The 10,883-nt window shown below is 39.0% G+C and overlaps 1 protein-coding gene and 1 non-coding gene across 2 annotated transcripts in view; one reads left to right on the forward strand and one right to left on the reverse strand.

Annotated features, from left to right (window-relative positions):
* Window positions 1–10,584, forward strand: part of LOC131630695 (uncharacterized) — a 49,557-nt gene extending 38,973 nt beyond the window's left edge. Inside the window, exon 2 of the mRNA XM_058901446.1 lies at window positions 10,300–10,584. Within this exon, the coding sequence (XP_058757429.1) occupies window positions 10,300–10,584 (285 nt within the window). The remainder of the gene's footprint in view (window positions 1–10,299) is intronic.
* Window positions 4,469–4,575, reverse strand: LOC131630703 (small nucleolar RNA R71). The gene has a single exon (XR_009292431.1). It is a non-coding gene; the product is annotated as a small nucleolar RNA R71 (small nucleolar RNA).
* Window positions 10,585–10,883: the final 299 nt, after the last annotated feature.

A 10,883-nucleotide genomic window follows, 5' to 3' on the forward strand; every position in this document is an offset into this window, starting at 1 on the left:
TTTTTGGAAAAATCATGTTTTTATGGAAAAAGATGGATTTTTTTTTATGGATGTATGAATGCATGGATGCATGAATGCCATATATACAAACATGGTAAGGGAAACATGATAATGCAAACATGGTAACGCAAACATGGTACTACAAACATGGTAATACAAACATGGTACACATAGGTTCAAAGGTCCAGCGTCACGAGCATGAGGTCAGAGAACCAAACATGGGATAGTACTAGGGGTTAATCACCTGCACAACATGTTCTACTGATACGTCAGAGTCTACATTTTTCTTTCGTATATTACCGGCTTGCACAACTGAACTTGTGAGCTAGGAATATTCTCAAGAAAAACTCGTCGGAGTGTGGCTCTCCGCATGACAACTAATCCAAGTCTTCACCTGAATAGTTTCTGCGCCACAACCTAATAAGGCCAGGATGGGTTATGGGTTCTACAGCCAACTCGGCTTCTACAGTTCAATGAAAGCAATAATGTCTTCGCAACTGAACTTGCTAAACATATACTACCAACAAGGAACCTCCACTGAGCGGAAGGATTCTCATGCCAGCTTTTTAAGGACTGACTCCTTGTATGCCATACATGACTATACCTTCCACCTAATTCTTATGTGTACTTAATCCGGGTTAGGATTTGTCCATAATGTATCACTTGTAATAGAACCACACAAGTAACGGAACCACAGAATCACACATCTAACAAAAATGAAATAACAAACATAAAAATTAGAATTAACCCTTTCTTTGGAAACAATAAAAAGTTTTGTCCCCAGTGAAGTCGCCATTTTTCTGTCGCGGGGAAAAATCATCGTTTGTGGGATGAGACACCTGATGCCTTCTTTGGGCTCGAGTGGTCAAAAAAAGATTTTTCTTTGTTTTTGTCACGATCAAACTTTTTATTATTTCCAAAGTAGGAAAAGGAAAAAAGCTGCAATAACCTTAAAAGTGGGGGAGAGATCTTGGGTAAGAGGGTTGGTTATACGAAGGGAAGGTATTAGCACCCAACGTATCTATAGTACTCTATAGGCTTCTTTGTTATGTTTGTTTCATTCTATGCTATTGAGGAGGTTCTGTTGTGAGATAGGTGGGAAACTAAGGTGTTTGTTTGATTATGCTCGCAAAGATCATCGCGATGCTCTGCATACATATCCCTTAGAGGGAATCAGAGCATCTGTAGCTCGGGGTCTAAGGGTGCTAAGGTTTGAGTGGTTTGAGGGAGAAGTTTTGCTCGCCAAGGATACGACCTTGTGCCTACGTATTCTCAAAGGGATGTTGATAAAATCAGAGCAATCATAGTTCCCACCTATGCTAGTGGAAGCAAAGGATAAGAGACAAATGTCATCTAAATGTTCAATGTATCTAATCTATATCATCACATACATCTATTTAATTTTTGTTTGAAATCTTTTCATTATAAGCCCTGGACTATGCCACTTATGGCGCTTAGAATGATAAAGATGTTTTTTGTTTAGCCAGCCTTGTGGCAAAAACAAGTTGATTAGCCAACCTTGTGGCAAAAACTTTCAATGAAGTTAGCCTTGTGACAAAATGTTTTGATTAATCAGCCACCCTTGTGGAAAAAGTTTCGACGAAGCCAACCTTGTGGCAAAAACTTTGATTAATCAGCCAGCCTGGTGGCAAAAAGTTTGATTGATTAGCCAGCCTTGTGGCAAAAAAGTTTGATTGATTGATTGTTTGTGATGATATAGATGAGATACTCCTATCATAGAGATGATAAATGTCTTATCTCCTAGGGTATTTGTTTTGGATATTGGGGATGCTTATAAGAAGCCCGTGGGTCCTTGTACGAAGCCCAAGAGGAGGATATCCGAGGGTCCTTGCATTGTAAGCCCAAGAGGAGGCTATGGGAGGGACAATCGAGGGTCCTTGCATTGTAATCCCAAGAGGAGGCTATGGGAGGGAAAAGTCGTTTGTACGAAGCCCAAGAGGAGGCATGGTATAGTTGGTTTGAGCTCTTAGAGCGATTTCACCGGGAAACCATACTATATGTCCTAACCTAAACTTGGGAGATTCTTTGCACGAAGCCCAATAGGAGGCTATGGGGAACCTAGTGTTGTACTAAGTTGAACAAATATATATAACACAATCACAAATATGAACAAGTACGAACAAATATGAACAAGTACATGAACAAATATGAACAGTTATACGTGACAAGGTGTGTTTATACTGATAACACGATTTTATATCGTATATTTAGCTTGAAATCCGTAGATATTTATAGCGTTTTCCGTTTATTATATTGATTTATTATGATATTATGCGAGTATTTGCTTTGTTCCAGGTTTTACACTCTTATTATGACTATTTGTGAAAAGGAGAGGAAATAGAGCTAAAATGACCACTATTTATGCCTAAAAGATGAAAAATGGGTGCTGAAGTAAAAAGGAGGTGCAAATAAGGCCCAAATGTGCTAAAGGAGACCCAAAGGCTCAATTGTGCGTGGCCCAAACCACACAAGCAAGTGGAGACACACATCTCCAACGTTCCATGCCACGTCAGCCAGGGGAGACGCACGTCTCCAGTCCCCTATATTTTCTCCACTTGAGACGCACGTCTCAAGTCATTCAAAGGAGCTTCCCCAAAAAGCGGAGACGCACGTCTTCCAGTCCAAGTCAGCTGAGGTCCCTCTTTTCACGCGTCCCAACTGCAGAAGCTCCCCTATAAATAGAAGCAGTCACTTCAGTTCAAAACGTCCGATTTCCTGCTAACGAAGTGCTGCCGAAATTGTTCCGCGCTTATTATTTTTCTTCCTGCTTTCATTTAAACAGTTTATTTTCTCACAACAATTTCTACACCGGAAATTGTTGTGAACCTTTTATAAATCAAGCCTTACGTTAGATTTATCGCTTTTATTTCCTTGTTTTAATTTCCGTCCGTTTAAATTCCAAGAACGATCCAGCCAACCTGTGGTGGAATTTCGGTACTTGAAGATTCAGTTGCAATTTATTTTATTCAGGTTTATTATTTACCGCATTTATTTATAGTTATTGCATGATATATTATATGCCAATTAACATGCCTTTTATTATAAGCCAAATTAATTTATGCATGCTTAACCGTATTAATATGTCTGGCTAATTTACTAAGATATCGGTATGTAAAGTAAGTTAACTGTGGGATCCAAAATAAATTGGCTTAAACTATGTTTTATTAATTATCACTTGTTTTTGGTTTGTATGTCTAATTTAATTAGTAAGTCTTAAAACCAATAGAGCGAAAGTTTGCGGGGTTAAGACGGTCAAAGGTTAAAATCAATAGAGCGAAAGTTTGAGATCTTTAACTGGATAGTAGACATAGGACATTAGTTTTAAGGACGGCAAAAGCGTATTAAAACTAATTAGGACTTATTTATTTTCAAAAAATGTTTTTACACCCGAGCGGGATGGCGAAAGCGTACGTTAGGGATATTAGCATGTTCCGAGTCAACAGAGCGAAATTTTGAGATTAGGAGATTTAAATAGATAACAACTTCATAAAACAGGCATTTTATTAGTTACGTTGTTTCCAAAAAGCTTTTCTAATATCTAATGGGATGGCGAAAGCGTACATTAAGAATTAGGATAGTAATCTAAATCAACAGAGCGAAAGTTTGAGACGAGGATTTTTAACCAATTGAATTAGTAAAGATTTTTAATTGAATTATGCATTAGCCAATGGACCTTCGGATCACCTAAAGTTAAACGAAATACATACTGATATCTGTTTATTATTATACTTCCTTTTATTCACAAACACTCTCCCTTAGGAACAATCAAATTATTGGTAGCTTTAGCTTTACATAGTAACCTTAGATAACGGTAGATCGATTCATAGTCCCTGTGGAATTGATATCTTTTAAAACTACACGACACGACTGTGCATTTGCAGTCATCAGATTAATAGACACGTAAAGTCGCGATCAAGTTTTTGGCGCCGTTGCCGGGGACTATTTAAGTCGATATCGTAACTCACTGTTACACCGTAGAGACTATGGAAATTCTTTCCTTACTTTTTGAATGATTGTATGCCAAATACTCGTTCACAAGGAGGAGATTTAATACAACGAATTAACGAGATCGAACGTTTCATTAACGTCAAACGTCGAGCTCGCAATCTTCCTGAAGTAGCACCAATTCCGATTAATCAGGAATTGACCTTTACTGATCAAATCAAATCAAATTATCCCTTCGTTGGTACAAGCTGTTCAACAGAATCAATTCTCTGGAAGCCCTGCAGACGATCCCAACCTCCATTTATCTGTGTTCGTGCAATATGCCGACAATGTCAAAGCTAACAATGTTAGTTCCGAAGCTATTCGATTACGTCTCTTTCCTTTCTCCTTGAGAGATAGAGTTAGAGCGTGGCTTCAATCCCTGCCTTCTAATTCCATAACTACATCGGACGAATTGAAGACAGAATTTTTAGCGAGATACTTTCCGCCTAGCAAAAATGCTATGCTAAGAGGTCAAATCAACGGATTTACCCAGAAACATAACGAATCACTCTTCGAAGCTTGGGAACGATATAAGGACATGCTTAGACTATGTCCTCATCATGGACTCGAACCATGGTTGATCATCCATACTTTTTATGGTGGTCTCCTTTATAACACTAAAATGACTATAGATGCCACTGCTGGCGGAGCACTAATGGACAAACCCCATGATGAAACATACAACCTCTTAGAGAACATGGCACAAAACCATTACCAATGGGGTGGAGAACGAGCCGCTCTAGAGAAGACCCAAACCAAAGGAGGAATGTACGAAATAAGTGGTATAGACCGCGTTAACGCTAAAGTAGCCGCTTTAACTCAAAAGATCGAAAACTTAACCATCACTCCTTCAGCCACCGCTGCTGCCGTAGCACCTAACTGCGAGATTTGTGGATTAACTGGACACGCAGTTGCCGAATGTCAACTCTTAACTGAAATCCCATCTGATCAAGTAAACCATGGTTGCCCCTGCTGGCACGTTTCCTGCTCAACCACGACCTAATCCTAAAGGACATGCGAACGCAATAACACTATGAAATGGAACGAACTACGATGGACCTATCGATCCTAGAACTCAAAATGCACCCATGTCCCAACAAGAGCCAAAGGAAACCCAAAAGACATCAACTGATGATCAAACTGCTAAGACTAATGAGATCAACAACGAAGTGGAACCTGAAAAAGAAAAACCTTACGTTCCACCGCCACCTTATAAGCCACCAATTCCTTACCCTCAGAGATTAGCTAAATCGAAAACCGAAGCGCAATTTAAAAAATCTTTAGAACTTCTGAAACAATTAAACATAACCATACCGTTCACAGAAGCCATAACTGAAATGCCTTCGTACGCTAAATTCTTGAAAGAAATTCTATCGAACAAAAAGAAACTCGAGGATAACGAAACTGTAACACTTACCGCTGAATGTAGCGCTATCATCCAAAATAACAAGCCTCCTAAACTGAAAGATCCTGGTAGTTTTTCTATACCTTGCGTAATAGGAAAGACCATTATAGAGAAAGCCTTGTGCGACTTAGGAGCCAGTGTTAGCTTGATGCCTCTTTCAACCTGTAAGAAGTTAAATCTGGGTGAGCTTAAGGCAACGAGAATGTCTCTTCAACTAGCTGATCGATCAGTTAAATACTCTGTAGGAATGTTAGAAAATATCCCTGCTCGTGTAGGCCAATTCTACATCCCAACTGACTTCATCATAATGGATATCCAAGAAGATTCTAACATCCCGATCATATTAGGAAGACCATTCTTAGCAACTGCTGGTGCAATTATAGACGTAAAGCGAGGAAAGCTTACCTTCGAAGTAGGAGAAGAGAAAATAGAATTTATTCTTTCCCAATTCCTAAAGGCCCCATCTATAATTGACACATGCTGCTCTGCCGACATAATCGACGAGTGTGTTACTGAAATAAAATCCGAACCACACGAGGAAACTGAGATCCTAAGAATTCCTATACCGCCAATTTTTGAAGACGACAACTGGCGTGGGGAATATCAAGATAACCACCTGAGTGAATGTTTGGCATTAACTCCTGTTCCTTTACCTAGGCCTAAGAAACCTGCTATAGAACTTAAAACACTACCTACCGAGACTGAAAAATTACTTACCGTCCTAAGAAAATACCCGACCGCTTTAGGATATAACATATCAGATTTGAAAGGAATAAGCCCTTCCATCTGTATGCACTGCATTATGCTCGAAGACGATTGTAAAACTTCTAGGGAACATCAAAGGCGAATAAATCCAATTATGAGCGATGTGGTTAAAAAGGAAATCCAAAAACTGCTAGAAGCCGGAATAATATATCCAATATCCGATAGTAAATGGGTTAGTCCTGTTCATGTCGTGCCAAAGAAAGGAGGAGTTATTGTAATCACTAACGCAAAAGGAGAATCTGTAGAAAAACGTACCCAAACTGGATGGAGAATGTGCATTGACTATAGGAAGCTAAACAAAGCCACCCGAAAAGACCATTTCCCGTTACCATTCATAGATCAGATGCTCGAACGCCTAGCTAAACACTCACATTTCTGTTATCTTGATGGATACTCCGGATTTTTCCAAAATCCTATCCACCCTGACGACCAAGAGAAGACCACGTTTACCTATCCTTATGGTACATTCGCTTATAGACGAATGCCTTTTGGACTATGCAATGCACCCGGAACCTTCCAAAGATGCATGATGGCAATATTTGCCGACTTCCTGGATGGAATAATGGAGGTCTTTATGGACGACTTCTCTGTCTGTGGAGGAAGTTTCGAAACATGTTTAGAAAACCTTGAATCAATACTTAAACGATGCGTAAGCGTTAACCTAGTCCTTAATTGGGAAAAATGCCATTTCATGGTTCGACAAGAAATTGTACTTGGACACATCGTATCCGATAGAGGGATCGAAGTGGATAAAGCTAAAATCGAAATTATAGAAAACCTTCAACCTCCCAAAACTGTTAGAGAAATAAGAAGTTTTCTAGGACACGCTGGTTTTTACCGACGTTTCATTAAGGATTTCTCTAAAATAACCAAACCCTTAACCAAATTACTAATGAAAGACGCCGAATTCATTTTTACCGATAAATGCACTGAAGCATTCCATACGCTTAAACAAGCATTAATCTCTGCGCCAATTATGCAACCTCCCGACTGGAACGAGCCTTTCGAAATAATGTGCGACGCAAGCGATTATGCTGTAGGAGCCGTTCTAGGGCAAAGAAAAGATAAGAAACTACATGTCATATACTATGCGAGTAGAACCCTAGACGAAGCTCAAATGAATTACGCCACGACAGAAAAGGAATTATTAGCTGTCGTATTCACGTTAGATAAGTTCCGTTCTGACCTGGTAGGAGCCAAAATAATCATATACACTGACCACGCCGCTATTAGGTACCTCTTAACCAAGAAGGACGCCAAACCGAGACTGTTAAGGTGGATCTTGTTATTACAAGAGTTCGACCTAGAAATTAGAGATAAAAAGGGAACTGAAAATGTCGTAGCAGATCACCTCTCTCGATTGGAAAATCTGAAACCCGAACAAGTACCAATTGACGATGATTTCCCTTATGAAAGACTCATCGCTCAGTTAGAAGCTAACGAATTAGAACCATATCATCCAATCACTGGAACTAATAACTTCGCAGAAGTAGCTTTAGTCCGCTCTGACGCACCTTGGTATGCAGACTTCGTAAACTACCTAGCTGCTGATGTACTTCCTCCTGATCTAAGTTACCAACAGAAGAAGAAATTTTTCCATGACCTAAAACATTACTATTGGGACGACCCGCTCCTTTTTAAAAGAGGCCCCGATGGAATCTTTAGACGTTGTGTACCCGAGGAAGAAATAGGAAGCATAATAACACATTGTCATTCTGCACTGTGTGGAGGACACCATAGCACATCTAAAACCTGCGCCAAAATCCTTCAATCTGAACTCTTCTGGCCCAACCTGTGGAAAGACGTTTATTTTGCTGTATTAAACTGTGATAGATGCCAACGAACCGGAAATATCTCGAGACGTGACGAAATGCCTCAAAAGGGCTTTCTAGAAGTAGAAATATTTGACGTCTGGGGGATAGACTTTATGGGTCCGTTTCCATCATCATTCGGAAACCAATATATACTCGTAGCTGTCGATTACGTTTCGAAATGGATAGAAGCTATCGCTTCTCGTACAAACGATACACGAGTAGTTATCAAACTCTTCAAAAACGTCATCTTTCCTAGGTTCGGTGTGCCAAGACTGGTAATTAGCGATGGTGGGTCTCATTTCATTTCAAGAATCCTTGAGAAACTCCTTCGAAAATATGGAGTAAATCATCGAATAGCTACACCATACCATCCTCAAACAAGCGGACAAGTAGAAGTATCTAACCGCGAAATAAAACAAATATTGGAGAAAACTGTTGCTATATCTAGAAATGATTGGTCAACCAAGTTAAATGAAGCTTTATGGGCTTATAGAACAACTTTCAAAACTCCAATTGGAACTACCCCATTCAAACTCGTTTATGGAAAATCATGCCACCTCCCGATAGAATTAGAACATAAAGCCTATCGGGCCATTAAAAATTTAAATCTAAACTACACCGCCGCTGGTGAGAAACGACTTCTAGACATAAACGAATTAGACGAACTTAGACAAGACGCTTACGAGAACGCCAAAATTTATAAAGAGAGAACGAAAAAATGGCATGACAAGCGTATATCTAGGAAAATTTTTAACATAGGCGATAAAGTACTTCTATTTAATTCTAGATTAAAATTATTTCCTGGGAAGTTACGATCTAGATGGTCTGGCCCTTTCGAAATTACTAACATATTTCTGAGTGGAGCAATAGAAATCAAAGGAGAAACCGTCAAACCATTTGTCGTTAATGGCCAACGTCTTAAGTTTTACCATCATCTCGAACACGATGAAAATATCCAAATTTTTAAACTTGACGAGCTTCCCGCTCATTCGCAAAAATAGTTTTCTATTTTTAATCGTCGAGCTTACGACATAAAACAAAGCGCTTGGTGGGAGACAACCCACATTTATTTATTTTTTATTATATTTTTTATTTTTATTTTTAACTTTTTATTTTTATTTAAATAATCTATTCTATTTTGAATTATTTTAATTTTAATTTTAATTATTTTTTATGTTTTTCCTACATTTTATAATAATCACTATAATTATAACCGCTATCTTTAAATCGCAAAAATATTTCCTTTTTATAATTATATCTATTATTATAACTTGTTACTTTTTTATTTTATTTTTCTCTTTATTTTCCTTTTTAAACAACAGTAGCCTAGTTCTAACTTAATCTTAATATTTTCAACTTATAGGTTTTCTTAACTACTAACTAATCAAGATGCAAGAAGTTGACAATATGGAAGTTGTGTTCCGTGGTAGAGGACAAGAAGCGAGATATGCTAAGCTGGCCGAAAGGAAAATGGATTTGACTTGCTATCCTCACCAGCCGACTATGGAAAGACTTGGTATCGAAGAGAGCGTCATGCACTTGCTGAACCAAATCGGTTGGACCGGTTCTCACCTGTTCCGCAAGTTTAGTACTTACCGAAAGCTCACTCTAGAATTCTTGAGCTCCTTGACTTATCTTCCTAACTGTGGACAAGGGCTGAGGAAAGGAGTTATCCTCTTTCGACTCTTTGGTTTGGAATATAACTTTTGCATCCGAGATTTTGCTGAAATGTTAGAATTACCTCATGGATCAGATGCATACACCAAAGTAGCTGAAGACAGTCTTGCTTACTGGGAATTGGAGAGATTTTGGGGCAAGATCACTGGAAACGATAACCTTGAAGAGAACGAGTTTCAATCTGAGAACATCCATAACCCTGCCTTCAGATACTTGCATAAGATCATCGCTCACTACATTTTCGGTAAACCCGATAATATTACTGAGGTCTCTAGAGAAGAGTTATTCATCATGTTCTGCACCTCTCAGAATCGTCCGGTCAATGCCATCGCATTCATGCTAACAAACTTCGAACGCATCCCGCAAGACGAAGTTTCACCTATTAGGATTGGCGGATTTGTCACTATGATTGCTAATGCTATAGGACTGAGAATACCTCTACTTAGATTGACACCTCTTGGTTCTCACAACTTAATGGACATTCGCTTCTGCTTTAATCGAGGTATCATTGGTAACCTTGGACCTGATCAGTTTGATTTACTCATTGATAATAAAGTATTAGATCAGTTCACCTTACCGAGCCCAAGGACGAGTGTGCACAACCCTGCTAACTGGCTTTACTATGGTCAGATTCCTGAGAGAGAAGCCTCACTTGAAACCCCACAAGCTTACGAACATTTTGATGAAGAAATGCACGAAACGGAATCTGAGCCTGACACTCCTCCTGGATACTATGACCAAAGAAATATACCCGAAGATTACCTTGAACCTGAATACGAACCTATGCCTGAGGATGATCATATGCCTGAATATGAACCTCTTCCTGAAGATGAACCCATTCCTGAGTATGAGCCTGAGACTCCTACTGGAGAATATTCCGAAGATTTGACTGATGTCGAGCTTGAGCCACAATAACCTGCTGCATCCACCGAATCAGTGAACCAAAGAATGCCTAATCAGAACACACATGAGCAAGCCATCAATGCACTGCAACAAGATGTACAACATGTGCGCAACGAGCTACACACTTTGCAAATGCACTTCTTCGATTTCATCGACACCGTCAATGCTCAATTCGACAAAGTTTTCAAACACATTTATTCTAATGTGCACAAAAATAGACGTGGCTAGATGTTACTGCTTAGATTATTAGATTTTATTTCTAGTTTTAGCAATTTCTAATTCCTAGTTCAGAATTTAATTTTCGGTATTTT

This window comes from Vicia villosa, unplaced genomic scaffold (genome assembly GCF_029867415.1).
Source record: "Vicia villosa cultivar HV-30 ecotype Madison, WI unplaced genomic scaffold, Vvil1.0 ctg.000716F_1_1, whole genome shotgun sequence".
In the NCBI taxonomy this organism is placed as follows: domain Eukaryota; kingdom Viridiplantae; phylum Streptophyta; class Magnoliopsida; order Fabales; family Fabaceae; genus Vicia; species Vicia villosa.